The sequence below is a fragment of the Ammodytes marinus genome (genome assembly GCF_949987685.1).
Source record: "Ammodytes marinus genome assembly, chromosome: 14".
In the NCBI taxonomy this organism is placed as follows: Eukaryota; Metazoa; Chordata; class Actinopteri; order Uranoscopiformes; family Ammodytidae; genus Ammodytes; species Ammodytes marinus.
Window position 1 is genome coordinate 7,875,619 of NC_137218.1, and position 15,789 is coordinate 7,891,407.

General features: G+C 41.0%; 1 protein-coding gene across 1 annotated transcript in view; it reads left to right on the forward strand.

Annotated features, from left to right (window-relative positions):
- Positions 1-15,789, forward strand: part of sgcd (sarcoglycan, delta (dystrophin-associated glycoprotein)) — a 108,975-nt gene that overhangs the window by 31,024 nt on the left and 62,162 nt on the right. Inside the window, exon 3 of the mRNA XM_080041036.1 lies at positions 12,821-12,922. Coding sequence (XP_079897162.1) covers positions 12,821-12,922 — 102 coding nt within the window. The remainder of the gene's footprint in view (positions 1-12,820; positions 12,923-15,789) is intronic.

The window sequence follows — 15,789 nt, forward strand, 5'->3', positions numbered from 1 at the left end:
ACACAAGCGAATTGACAAAGAGGAAAGAGCTTATAACGTTTTTTTTTTTTGCAAGATTATGCAATAGGCATCAATCAGTGAGTCTAAAGATACTTAAAGAGGTTTACACAGCAGTAGAAGAACAGCAGATGAAGAGGAAAGGTTAGAGTTCCTTTGAAGTGGTGTGAGACTCCCGGTGGACTACAAAGCTTTTGCTCTTAATGGGGTGGATTGTTCTACTGCTGTGCTTCATTTAGTTTTGGTTGTTATTCAATTCACCTCAAGATTAACAAGGATCATACAAAGCAGTCTTCCATTTTTTTGTGGAAACACAATTAGTGTAAGTGTAAAATAACCACTGTAGGTTACAAATGTACCATATGCCCTGATATATTCAGACACACATCTACTGACTTTGTTGATGGTGTTGAAGCTGCATCATTCAATATTGCCTATGTTTGAATGTATTGAATTCAAAGGCTCTGCAATGTGAACGGTGGCTTATAGTGATGAACCCACATTGAATGATCACCAACTCTCCGGCCCTACAAAGCCTGTTAGCCTCGTTTAGCTCATAGTTTTGTTTTTTATGGCACACTTACTCAGTACGTCAGTCCCAGCACTCTCGTCAAACTTGTTTTCAGCAGCAGCAGCAGCAGCAGGCAGCTGTCTTCACAAAGCAAGCACTGATTGGGGTTCAAAACAGATTTTGAGATAAGAGAGCTTTATTCTTTTGCAGCCTTTTGAAAGGTGTAATGGTGGTAGAACCTGAAGTAAACAATGTGGACATGTTGAGGAGCAGTTCTGTCGTTATGCTGGCTGTGAGGAAGTCTTGAAAAGGGAATCTTATCTCCGGCTTCTTGAAGTGCCTCTGTCTGTGTTGCAATCTTGTTTCATGCAGTCAGTCTTTTTGACCCGCTGTGAAGATCGATATTAGCATCCACTGATTGGGCTCCTATTATGTTCAGCCGAACAGGGAAGACTTGACGCTTTTTGTGCTTCACACAGCAGGCGGTCCCTGTCAGAAAGAAGTCGAGTCTGTGAGTCGATGACGAAATGTCATGAGTGCTCAGGTTGAGGCGAAAGTGTACCTAAGATGAAAGCAGTTTCTTCTATTTCTGCCTATGGAGAAACAGCCTGTCATGCTGTGAAACTCGCTGAGTCTCTATCACTGTCTGTCCTATACAGTCTGTCTTTACTGTGTCCCTTACTTTGGGTGCAGTTATGAATGAAACACAAGGGGGGTGTGTGTGTGTGTTTGTGTGTGTGTGTGTGTGTGTCTTCGATACTGTTACTTTCACTTCCTGTCTCGATGCTTTCTCATCATTCAAATTCCCTCTCAAACGATTGTCTTATTGATCCTACCTTACTGAGATTATTATTGCCATTGTTTGATCATCCATTCCTGATTTATCTAATCTAAATATATTGTGCTTTGGATATATATATATATTTGTTTTGTTGCAAATACAGTTGTGAATAATTTCCATAAAGAACACATGTGATTGCTCCCCATTTTTGTCAGACTGTAAGCATTTTCCAGACTCCTAATCAGAAGATGACCAAGTTTACTATGCATTAATCATTGTTGTATGGCAGCAGGAAACAAATAAAAAAAAACTAAACGTAACTATTTTGAAAATGTGACATATATTGTCTAATGCCTCAAGGCTTTTACCTCAACACAAGCGAATAGTATTTGTGTTGCAAAACCCAACCTTTTCCGTTTAGCACTCTACTCACATCCCTCGCAATCTGACTGTGTGAAAAGTACCAGGGCTAGGTGGAAAGCAGAGGAGATGGCATCGCCTGTGGACCTGTTGGGGCAATTTGCAAGCCGCAGGGGGTTAAGTGAGGTTGTGAGACAGCAGTGCACGTTTGCTCTATAGCTTTGCTCCGATTTTAGACTTTTCCCGTGTGAGGTCATCTCTCTGTGTATGCATGCCTTCCTTTCATTCAGTAAAGACGCATACGGGGGAGATGAAAAAGGCAGGGGTGGCAGATAAAGCCGACAACTTCCAGTCCTACTCGCCCGACATTTTTCCCAGATCGGTCTTTGGAGGAAGATAACATTGGGCGAGTGCACATAGTATTCACCACACAACCCAGAGGACAAAACTGAGAGGAGAATAGGCTGCCAGGAACATTTTTCATGCATGACATACACATTTCAGACATATTTAATAAAAAGTCAACAAAGGAAGAGGGAAATAGACTTAACTCGTTGGCAATAGGCCTATCTGTACATTTTTCATATAAAAATAAATATATTGCAGCACTGCCACATGGCAAACCATCCGTTGGGACGCTATATATAAATATATGAATACCTAAACAGGTGGGCGGATTGGATATTTTCACATTTTTCCCACCCCATATCCCTGCAGAATGCTGGATAAAGCATCACCAACTCTCTCTTATCCACTTATAGATTTTTTTCCCGATTGAACTTCTATTCATCTAAAGAAGCCTCGCTCCACTGTCCTGGCCATATTTACAACTGTGGGCACTGAGTTCTTGATGTTTCCTTGTAATTTAAATTGAACATCCAACACCTTTTTTATTCAGCTGTTCCTCACAGTCAAATTGAAAAAATAAAATTATACTGGGAAGACGCACCAATCTTTTTCTTACCAGAATACCAATCTTGATAGATATTTGTCATTCACAAATGCTATTTGTTCTATAAAATATTGAATAAAAAGTACAGACAATTGTTTGCACTCCACACCAACATCATTTAATTCAACTTTGCAAAGCATCTATCCACTCCAAGAAATGTACATGTATTAGTGGGTTTACTTTTCAACACATTTATGATTCATCATACACTTGAATAGCAACTTGCACAAGAAAGCGTTCACATATGCATTGCACATCTGAATGAAAGTTTTATTCTACATATAGTTCTCAAGAAAATGTAGTATATTGACTGTGTAGCCTTTAAAAACTGAAAAGAGAATGTGGGAGAGTTGCTTCTGAGCAGTTTAATCTGTGCAGCAGTTGCAGCAGTTTCAGTTAAAAAGTCAGAACAAAAGGAAAAAAAGATGAAAACGCCAGTAAGCTCCTCTTGACTCCCGTCTTTGTCTTTCTGTCTCTGTTGCTCCCATCCTCTGTCTGAGCAAGTAAGACCTTCTAGGCGTCGGCGTGCCTTTTGATGGGGCTTGTGCCTTGAAGACAAGGCCATTCAATCTGAGCAACCCTGAGCTTCTAGGAAAGTTTGTGCGTCGTAAATTTCTAGCGCAGAGAAGGGCAGCATTTTTTTTTATTGAGGACCTTCGAAAGTGTCTGGAGCTTCAGGCACAGCACACAGACCTCATTTAAACTGTCTCTTTCAAAGAAAGAAAAAAGGGGAAAGAACTGGGGAAGAGACGTAGATCAAAGGGAGAGCTGGGTTGATTATGCAGTGTGACACAGCTAAAGGGGGACTTCCAAGAAGGTCAGATTTTGCGTTTATGTGACAAACAGATTCAAACTAAGTGGTATCCCTGCACAGCCTGGTCAAACTGAGAAGTTTAAGTAACAACTGTGAATGATACTTAAATGACCCACATGCTTGTTTAGCTGAAGTTGAAATTCACCATCTGTAGTATAAACTATAGCAGAATCACTAAAATCTCGATGTGTATATAATATATGGATGGGTTTTTAGTATAATGGTTGTTTTAAGCCTTCTCTGCTCCATCACTATGATCAAATTAAAAGAAAGCTAATGAGCTTATCTCTTGTAATGGAAAAAAAAATCTGAATAAAATCTCAAATATATGGTTAGTAAGCTATTCAAAGTCTGCTTACAACACTTACAACATCTAGATTTGTATTCCACAAGGAATGGTATTATCTTAATGAGACATTTTGTAATTAAAATAGAAAAGTTCACGAATATCCACATTCTAGCTTTTTCCAGGGCTTTGAAACACACAGTCTTAACTTAAGTGGAGTTTTTGTCGTATGGTGTCTGCATGGAAATGCAGTGTTTTTTTTTCTCTTTCGTTTGAACGGCTAAATCCAATTTTGTGTATAGAACTCTTATTAAGCGTGAGGGTTTTTGCTGCAGCACATCACTTCAGCCTAACACACGTTAAACTGCACGCTGCCTGGCTCTGACAGTGACTGAACCTTGCCTCTGTCTGAAACTTGAAAAATTAAACTTCATGACAAAGCTGTTCCAAGAACCATAAAAACAATAAACACCTCCAATTTGCCCACATTAATTACTTATGGACAGGAGATAATTGCACCACTTTCACTACTGTCACAATGTATTCATAACAGTGTAGGTGTCTGTGTGTGTGTCTGTGTGTGTGTGTGTGTGTTTTATGTTGTGAACGTCTATCTCCATGGGGACTAAACGTCACCACAATGTTTGCAGGTAAAAAGTACAAGACAGTAAGTACACAGTGCAGTGTTTGCTCTGTTTGTTTTTCACGCTTAGATTTAGAACCAAGCTTACACTAAAAATTACTTGTGTCAAGCATAGCTAAACAGCTTAACTAAATAAACACTCCATTCAAAGACATCTGAACCCTAAATGATGTTAATTGCAGGGCAACAAATAAAAGACGTAATTGCTGAGCCCTGAAAGTCAACACAGTAGGGCAAATGCGTGCACAATTCAACATTTGGATAATAAACCTGGTATTGCAGCCGTTTTCATTCCATCAACATTTCAAAAACTGCATATTACAGGCAACCTTGATGTCTGTGTGTTGGTGAATGCAGCAGTGCTCATGGCATCTGGTGTACAATCCACAGCCCTTGCACTCTTTGCGTGCTCTTATCCAGCACTGTGAGCCTGCAGGGTTGTGTATTCACACGTCAATCACTGCCGGTGTGTAGACCTTGATGCCGCACTGCCACGGGCCTCTGAAGGCCAGGCCGTCCGTCCCAGATGAAGATGAAGTTAATAGGAAATCTATCGGCCTGTGACACTGACATGTGGCAGCCGCAGGCACAGAGAGCAGACATGGAGTCTTTGAAAAGTCTTCCAACACTCTAAGCTGCTCCTGTTATTGTTCGCAATCATTAAATGAGAGCATATAAAAACACTGTGAACCCTAACGTCCTCTTCTCTATGTATAGTGCATGAGGAGACAGAGAGACAGAGCTGCCAGTTAAGAGTTGTTTCTTTACACTGCGGAGATGATGGAAGTTGACTTTCTATCGTTTACTGCCCGTGGTATCCTAGGAACCATAGGCTGCTGAATACCTACATTAGTACGACAATTAAGATATGATCTCATTCGAAAGAGGGATACATTGTTTTTGTAAGACAGCACAATGTCACAACGTGTCAACGAGACCAATAGTCTACAGCTGCACTACAGCTCTGTGATGCTGCACAGTGGTACAGTCAGCCACATTTAGCAGGTATAATAATTACAATGTATTCTCAACCGTCTGTGTCGGTGAAGGCTGAATTTACTATCGCACCAAAAGGCTTTATGAAAAAAAAATCCTCTCCATCCACACTGCAATGCGATGCAAGCCTTTCAAAATGGTACCTTGGATAGCCCTTTCACAAAGCATAGGTTTTATAAGCCATGACTTAAAGTGGATGTTAGACTCAAACGAAAAAAAGATTGCTTTTCAAATCCCTCCACATTAGTGTTGACATGAACCGGCTCTATCATGCTATACTTGCCTCCTCTTCTTTTCTCAGCCTCTTATTCAGTCCCTCACACACTTACTTTTCCACCCACCTTCCAATGTTTCCATCCGAGTCTCCTTCCTTCCCTCTGTCTCCCCTCTCCTCTCTTGACTCTACTTGCAGTCTTCATCTTTCGCCTCATTTACACTCCATCACATCGTCGGTCTCATTTTCTCTTTACCCTTATCTTGCTCCGTGTGTTTATCTATCTGTTTTAACCCAGTCTTATCTCTGTCTGACTCTATCAAACCCCCTCCTACTCTACTTTCTTTCATCTTTCATTCCTTACCCCCCCAATACCCTCCTCCTGCCCCCCATCTGCATTCCCATCCCGTTGATGGATGATGTGGTGCTGCGTCGAGGGCCTCAATCAGAGGAGTGCGGGCTTTGCTGTGAAGAGCAATCTCAAAGCCAATTCCACCGATAGCCATCGCAGGGTGTTGCAACATGACGTCGCAGCTATCACCTGTGGAGCGGGTAGAAAGAGAGCCTGCCATTCAGTAGGGGGGCTGCCGCTCCAGGAGCTAGTGCTGCTGCTGCTTTCACTCAGACTGTAGGGAAAACTTTTTTTTCTTCTCTTGTTATCAAACAGATCAATTGAAAAAATGTATTAGTTTGGAGTTGGGCCATATTGGCACCTGGCCGCCACACAGGGCCAATGGAGGCTGATTGAAAGAGCACTCAGTGTTGCAGGATTTGGAGAGGGAATGGATTGCAGGAGATGCGCGTTGTTGCTGCTCGATGGTCCTTCATTTACCTCACAGTGCTTTTTGGCAAAGGGTACGCAGGTGGCCAGAATGCCCTTTTGTGTAATAATTTGCATTTGAAACACTAACACAGGTTTTGCTGGTAAACGAGAGAACAGACGAGAGAACAGCTTTTCTGGGTTCCCGTATGTTTACCATTGGCTAACACAGGCCTCGGTTTTAGTGTGAGCCACCCGTCATTATTTGTCAATGTGTTTAAGCCGCCTGGAGGGTGGGACTTGCACAGGCTGAAAATGAATATTGTAGTCCTGCAATGATGAAGTATTTACAATTCCTATTTTCTGAAGATACTGTTGTCCTGATATCTGACTGCCTACCATGGAAGTATACATCAAATCCTACAACAGATAGTTGCAATGATGTTTAAAGAAAAAAGAGTTTCCTGTGAAGACGAGTCTTGGCATCTTCTGGTGGAGCTCCTCAACAACCGATGGTTCAGATTTGGGGACATTTTACATTATTTTTACTGCTTATCCAAAGTGAATACACATTAGTTTTGGGGGAAATGCTGGTTGGTAAACTTGAATGCACCATCAGTTTTGGTTTCTGTACGTTAAGACAATCTCTTCTGTGAATGACGGTTGGTCTTTAAGATCCAGCTACTGAGTTTGGTCTCAGTGCCTGTCTGCAGATTGAAGTTAGCTTTGCAGATCTTATATAAACTACTGAGAAGTCCATGGGTTAGGACGTTTCAAATAGTGAAAAAAAGGACATTTTGTAGAAAAAGAATCCACCCACTTTAAAACTTTTGAAACAGCCTTTGGCAACATACAGTCGCTTTTGATGTTTTTTTTTGGTCACTGTCCAAACAACTCACGCTCGATGCCAGAATAACTTGAACTGTGTAGGAGTATCCAAACAAAGATTTTGACCTTTCAAGATGCATGATGCAGAAGTTGATATTATTAGGTGTGTGTGGTATAATATTTTTTCTTTTCCCAGAGCTTCAAGACGTCTGTATATATGCTTTCGCCTCGGGTGGTGGCTTGATGCATATTGATGCAGACGCTCGGTAATAGGCCTACATTATTGACAGCAGCGACTCTGTGCTCTCTGAAGATTGTCTAGTTCAGAAAAGGGAGATGGAGGGAGAAGGCAGGCACAGGGAGATTATATAGATAAGGAAACAGATAGAGGACAGATACGAGCATAGTGATTCAAAGATCCGGTGTTACATCAGGCCTTTTATTTGCCACTACCACTCACCGATCTGTTTCCCCACATTCGCTGCCGACCCCCCTCCGTCTCTGCTGTAGCACGCACAGCTGGGCCAAATAAATCTGGAGAATAACAGAGGGAACTGAAGGCACCAATGCTATTTACAAGACGTGTTCTCCGGCTCTCACACACACACAAAGAGCCAGGTAAACAGAGCAGCTACTTACACACACACACACACACACACACACACACACACACACACACATATTCGTGTACTTCTATCTTAGTGAGGACACCCATTGACATAATGCCTTCACTGGCCCTAACCCTAATCTCAACCATCCAAACTAAATGCCTGACCAGAACACTAACCCTGACCTAACCCTCATTCTCAAAGGAACCTTAAATCCATGTCGTAACCCTCAATAGGCCTTTGAAGAAATGAGGACTTTGCATAATGCCCTCACTTCACATAAATGTCCTCACTCCGATAATTACAAGCTAAAATTGGTCCTCACAAAGATGCCTCTACAAGCCCACTCTCTCTACCTCTCTCTCTCACACACACACACACACACACACACACACACACACACACCTATATATCTAGCAAACAAGCACAAAGACCACATACACAATCAGTCCAAGAAGCATGTATTCACAAAGAAGCACACACACACACACACACGCACACAAACACAGTACATTCTCAATAACTATCAAGCTAACAGAGTAGTGACAGTGGAGGCAATGTTGGTTTGAGTGTAGATCAATTTAGTCCTTGTTGCAGCAAATGCTGGAGAGCGAGAGGTTGAGAGAGGAAGAAGGAGATTAAGGTGGGGAGAGAAAGTGGCGAGGGGGGGAGGGGTGTTGGTATACGAGCGATAAATTATATCCTTATCTCTCACTGCTTCAGACTGGCAAAGGAAGAGAAGCATCTAAAAGAATCAAGCCTAGCTAAACACCTTTATACAGGCTGTAGGGGTCATTGCACACGACAATTCAAACAACTACACAAGAGGCTACATGAAGGGACAATACTGATGAAGGGCAGGACAGTGCCTCTTGAGGCTGTATGCATAGTGGTGTGGGTCAGAGTTTCACGACTGGACAAGCGGAATGGATGGTTGGATGGGTAAAAGGATGGCACGCCTTTGGAGCATGAAAGTGCTCATAAAATTACAATCTGCTGATTAGATTATGACATGGATGTAGTTGCCTGTTTATTACATACACCTTTCTAAAAGTAATACAGTTGAATACAACAGACCTGAAGGTTATTACCAAAATGAGAGACTGAAAACAAAACAGTTGGTGAGAGCAAGCAAGTAGGAGAGAGAAGTAGGGGAATAAAATCAAGGGAGTAAAGAAAGTGACAGAAGACCAACAGTTGTGGAAGAAAGCAAAGTGATAGGGTGAGAAGAATCACAAACTGACAAACAGGATGACAGACAAGGATCGAACCAGGTTGAGTGTTTTAAGGAGCTGAAAGACAGTGGGTCAAGATGAGGATGAAGAGGACTTAAGGACTCTAGAGGAGAGGGGAAGAGAAGAGGTAAGCAGGCACACCTGAAGTGTTCAGAGGCCTCTGTCCTCGTAAGCGTGGTCCTGAATTATTCATGACTGCTTGCCTTGACTCATCAAATAAAAAATAAAACATTTAGGCTAGAAACAAAACAGTAACCAGTGCAGCTTTGCTCTGTGTATTCAGTCAAATCTAATCGAACATGACGATCGTGATGTGATTGATGGATGTAGCTCGAAATGAACAGTGTGCCTGTAACCACTACTATTACCTTGCATTATTCGTTGCATTTTCCTTCTGACTTCTGCCACCGTTTGCTAGATTTCGTTCTGTACCTCGCATGTCATTGAAGAGTCCCCCCCCCCCAAAAAAAAAATCTAAATATTTTATATATTTATATATTTTAAGATGTCACGGCCACCTCCCCTGCTATGAATACATCTTGTTTTTATTTCTGTCCATAGCTCAATAGTCATGTCTCTATAGGCTTTATATGTTTCTGTCTCATGGTAATAATGCCGTCAAACCCAGTCTGTCTTTGTATCTCTCTCCATGGTGCTGAAACAGTCAAGCCAAGTTCTTTATGTGTCTCTCGGTGATCCTTAAAACAGTCAAACAAAGTCTCTGAATGAAATCACTCCCTTGCTCACCGATTCACTGCTCCCAATTTAATCATCATTCATGTTTACTCTACAGTGGGCAGTACATTGACATTTTGGCCTCTTATGAATCTCAATCACTGTGCTTCATCATTGTCGCGTGGTGTTGCATACTTATTTCCACATCATGTTGCATTGTGGAACTTTTATTTTTTATTGTTTTGTTTGTTAGCACTTATATAATGCATTCATTTCACGCTCAGTAAATAGGGAGTGACTTTTGAATGGTCTCCCTCTCTGTGGTGTTAAAACAGTGAAACCCAGGCCCTTGCTCTGTCCGTCTCCGACGTTGAGACAGTTAAATTTCATATCTTAGTCGTCTTTCTGTACTCGCTTGTGTAAATTTCAATTTATACAATCACACACTCCCATCAAATGGAATGTGGTGCATATCAAATGCTGCATTTTACACTCCTCCTTTAAGTATCTCTCACTAAATTTGTACATAGCTACTAGCTCTGTAATAGCACTATCACTCCTGCTTTTTGAAATAAACTTTGTGTAGCTCAAATACATGTGGTTCAGTAATATGGATGGATGGAGAAACGGTAAAACCTTTTCCAGAATTACCAATGCAGCCAAGGATGGGGTAATTGGATCAAATTCACCTTCATTTCACATACACCGTAAACTTCTTAAGAGCATTTTTACCCTTGACCATGTTAATTTCTGTTCCTGACGCCCGTCACAATAAGTTTTTTCTTAAGGTGTCCTTATTTTACTCTTCCTATTGTGCATCGACAGTGACACAATTGTGCCCATTGGACATTATTCACACAACTAAAAACAAAACCTTAACGTCTTAAAGCAGACTAACTGTTCTTATATCATGGTGCTGTTATGTATTTTTTTAATTAAACAGACACAATTTAGTACAGCATTCCAAAGGTCACCATGAGTTGAATTTCATAAATGTATTTCTATGCAAGTGTGTAAGTATTACCCAACTTATCTCCAAAGAGAAAAAATGTGTGACATGGAAAGGCAGAGATATGACGGAAGCACGACTTCTTTCAAGCTATTATGCATCCTCAGCGATTATCCGGACTAAGATATGAAGTAGCCAGCGGGGGGGGAAGCCCTTAGAGTGTGTGTGCTGTGCGTTTCAGTGATGAGGGACTTCAGGAATTTGTAGACATATTTGATTTGATAGAGATTAATAAGTCTTTGAGGACCTCGATTTTAGAATATTCTGTTGTGAAGTGAAAAACATGTCTCCTTTTTATTTATCTTTAAACTTGATTTTCCGTCATCAAAGTGGCGCAAACTGAGTTTGAAAGAAAACAAAAAAAAAATGTCTGCCGGCCCTTTTCTGACAGGCCTGCTGATTTCCACCTGGGAATGATTGGCAATCACGAAACTTCCAGGACTCAACCCGCCAAACCCCCCTGTTGACACAACAGTGGCAGAATTTTAATATGTTTTACACAGTGGGGGGAACGGATTACATGGAGGAGGCTTGAAAACAGTCCTCAGTTACTTTGGGGATTTGGAGGGGTCTTGATCTCCATTTGCTCGTAGAAACCCGAGGGATCAAAAGACGACGGGAAAACAAAAAAAATAACGTATTTGCAGGAGGAGATCGCATTTACAGATTGCCGGCTAGTTTTCTCTCTCTTTCCTCCTTTTCTATCACGCTGCCTTGGTTTTATCTGGGAAACCATCCAGCGGGCAATTCCATGTAATGTATATAATGACTATAACCTCCTCTTATCGCTGGTTAATAATATCCCTTCGGTCTGGTGCTTTTCTGGTATACACACTGAGGCAATGGAAGCATCTGCAACAGCTCTGCAAAACCTTTTGACTGACTGGCAAGTTGTTGCGCTGCATTCCAATTTAAGAGTTGAGGATGAAGGGTCAAGGTGAAAGCAGCGTACATGAAATACAACGTGTTCCTCTCAGACACCATGATTGTTTTTGGGGTAAAGGGAATTAAGTCTGCTTTGCTCCTCGCTCCTGATGAAGAATTCCATTCCATTCAGTGACCAGCCTGTCACTAATGCACTCGTCTAGCCTCTGGGTTGCTGTTATGCTAATGTATTTACCCAGTTCCATAAATCATATTATATGCCTGCTGCCACCCTAAAATACTACAGCATTTATAAGCATTGCAGTGTGTTTCGCCGTGTTTATATAATCTTGGCTTCCAGAGAGGGAAACAAAATGTATCCTTTGGCTGCATGTCTAAAGAAGTAAACAAGAATAAGGAGAACAAATATAGAAGTTTTAACTTTAAATTACATTAGCAAAGGATTGAATTGCATCTCAGGCTTAACACATTTGCTGTTGGAGTTATAATTAAGTTGTTTTGTACAATAAAAAAAGGAATTCATGGCAAGCAGGTGAACTCATTTATGTATATGTGAATGTTGAGAGAAGTTTTGTAAGATTGCACATTAAATCATTATGCAGACATGCCCATAAACCATTTTGCCTACAGTTTGTATTTTTAATGCTGAAGTCAAGTAATAACCATTTTCACTGCATTTAAAAGGTTAAAAGACAATGGGGTCTAATTACTTAGTCTAATATTTATACTATTTTTAAAATAAAAAATATATAAACAATCTCACATAACCTCAATCTTAGTTTCCACTTTAAGACACATTTTTATAAAATCCCTGAACCTGCTGAGAATGCTTCAACTGAGCGTGTACCTTGTATAATGTCTGTTTAATGACATAAATTATGTATCTTGGAAAGATGAATATTGTTGACGCTCTCAAGGTCCACTTATAATCTAAGCAAGGTATAGGGTACAAAACACTGGTTATGTAACAAGAGATGGTTGGGAGGTCATTGAAAAATGAATAAGTGAACATGGAGTGTGGTGTTTCTCATCAGAAATAGCTAGCATTTAGGAAAGTTGGTGCCCGGTGTGGTATGTGGATGTTAAAATATGTGATTAGGTATTGTCATGATGATGAATTGTTGTTGTGATGTCTACTTCAGAAATCTGACATCAATGATTTGTTTGTTACTAAAATATAGTTGAGGATGGTATTGTGTGTTCATGACCAAATGATATGTACTTGAGAATATAAACTAACTGTGTCTGTGTCTCTGCTCCTGACAGGACGGCATGGGCAACCTCAGAATCACAGAGAAGGGCCTGAAACTGGAAGGGGACTCTGAGTTCCTCCAACCCCTCTATGCCAAAGAAATCCAATCCAAACCAGTAAGTCACTCGCAGAATGACACAATAACATTTTGATTTTATTTTATTTTTTTGGACAATCTACATTAATGATCATTTAATGAAATATAAATGCACACAGTGATAGCCTAATGCTATTTTGTTATGCAGTCTCTATACGAGAAGGTACAAGGCCATAATGCAAAACCTTCCCTTTGTTAACTCAATTTAAGTGCATTGTAATAACTTCCTAGCAAACACTTTTTTTTAGTTGTTTTACTGATTAGGCAAAGCTGCAAAACATAGAGTGGTGAATACAATAACATTGAATGACAACACTGAATATAAGAGGAGAGCATGCAAGGGTGTAACATGTCTATTGACCGTGGGTGTGACGGTGGGGATTTGAGTCTAATGCTTACATCAGTGGAAAAAGCATGTGTAATGATTCTGTTGGGACCCATACTGGAAGTATCAACCTAAAAGGGCTTTTTATTCCACTTGCCTTCACAACTTGTATTGATTAAATGAGTATAAATGTTGCTCTTTCTAAAGCTTACAATATGTTAGCCGTTGATTCCCAAGCCACCCTAACACAGATTGTGTGGAAGGAAAGGCCCTACACCGCTTGTTCTCTCAAGGGGAGCTGAAAAGCATCCATCCGTTGCCTGCCACTCATTTGGGTCAGGTTGTCGTGTCAGCAGACTAAGCCCGAGAAGCCAAAATGTTCTATTCTGTTCCTCCTGGGGGATCTTGAATCATTGCCAGGCCGATAGGATGTGTAGTCTGTCTAGTGTGATGTGGGTCTGCCATTGTGTCTCCTCTCAGAAAAAAAACTTCTACAGGCAGGCGAGGGAAACGTTGTTGTAGTCATGGCTTCTCCCTGTTGCACTAGAGCCACAGCTTCTACTTAAAGGTGGAGTCAGCCATTCTTGCTGTCAAAATGACTGCCAAAATGATTTGTTATCTCCTCACGATCCGCTACCTGTCTGTACTGCAATCTCTGTAAACAGCCATGTTGTTTGCCGCTGTGGGCATTACGAGTTTCACATTAAAATAGCAAAAAAATTGTGGTTTAAAAAAAGCATCACTCAATCAAAGAAAAATATCCATGACATAATACATCGGTGAATACATAAGAAAAGCCATTTAGAAGCAGCATATGTGACTCATTTGACGAGATGCTGCTAGGAAACACTTGGTTCAAAAGATGTTTTAAGTGCCGTTTAAACATGACAACACAGCCTGCCTCTCTAATGGGTTTGGGAAGACTGTTCCACAGTTTGGGAGCAAAGAGCTGGAACATGGTGCCTTTCCAAATGTTCTCTCTGGTGGGGTCTTCAGTAACTGGATACCCAGCAAAGATATAAGGGCTTGTGAGAGAACTTAAGGGGGAAGGTAATGTGTGATGTAGGCCGGTGCTAAGCCGCGGAGGGCTCTGTATACGAGTAAAAGGATTTTCAAATCAATTCTGGAGGGAACAGGGAGCAAGTGCAGAGCAGCCAAGACTGGAGTGATGTGTTCTCTCTTCCCTGTCTTGGTTAGCATTCTAGCAGCAGAGTTCTGGATACATCATATTGCCATGGCTAGATTTGGCAATTTGGCAATTCTTACCAAGCCAATACCAGACATGGCATGATTTAATGGGACTATACAAGAAATTGTATGTCACATCAGGACAATATAATTATTTTTACATTTCATTACATGTCATTTAGCATACGCTTTTCTCCAAAGTGTCTTACAATTAGCAGTAGGCACTGGCAGACAACATAAAGGGGCTTGCCTAATGACCCTCACTGAACTTGCCCTGCTAGTGTTACCTACTAAGCTATCCAGCTGTCACAACAGCAACACCAAGACAATACAAGACATGTGTACTTAACAAGTCCTATTGCAGTAGGACCAAAACATATTGTGTAATGGCATATTACAACCTTAAGTGCTGAGTCACCTCTCACATGTCCCAGAATTGAATCAGATGTTTAGTGCCATTTAATGTTATTCCATATGTCATGTCATGCCACATCAAGAAAGACAAGCTAAGATTGGCTCTGATGTGACCTGACATGTGGGGTCATGACATGATGTGTTGTGTCATGCGATGTCAAAGCAAGACTTGCCTTGCGGTGGCATTTCTTGGCAATCCGTGTTCTGACGGGAAGATAAGACATGACATCATGACAAGCACCATATGGTTCCATCAGAGCACCTCTTTCAGACCAGAGGGGTATACTACAAAGCAAACTCAACAGAGCCCGGCTCTCTTTTTTTGATCTGGTTCAACATAACACATACCCTCGCTCAGAGCTAACCGGTATCACGAAGGCAGTTATCAACCTCTTATGTTGAACGAGGGTTTCGGCTTCAGGCTCTGTGCGCGTCCCCATGAGAGGGGGCGTTTGACCGTCATTTGACTCTGCTTCCGCACAGACTGGACTGATCTTTTGCCGCTAACTTTACACAAACGGACTGATTGTGAGCAGCTGAGTAAAACAAAAGTGTGTCGCCAACTTCATTCAAGAGGAAGAGTTTGTCAGTCTGAATTATTACAGCAGAAAACAGAGAGCCGAAAAAAACTCTTACTGCAAATAGGCTAAGGAGAGTGGAATGCTGCCAGCATTGAAATTATTTATGTATCTTGCCGATCGTTCTCGCAGTGCGTAACGTGACATTATAAAACAATGAAACGTTGAACTCGGATTTAAACACTATACCATTTAGCCTAATATATATATAGGCTACTTTGCTATATTTATAGCACTACGCCTATAGTCCCACACTTAAGAATGTAATTTAAGTCTGACACTGTCCCCAAATGAATAGCCTATGGAAAATCAATTAGTTTTGGGCCACATCATAATGAATACAATTTTGATTTAGACTATTAGCCTTTTATTTGAATCTTA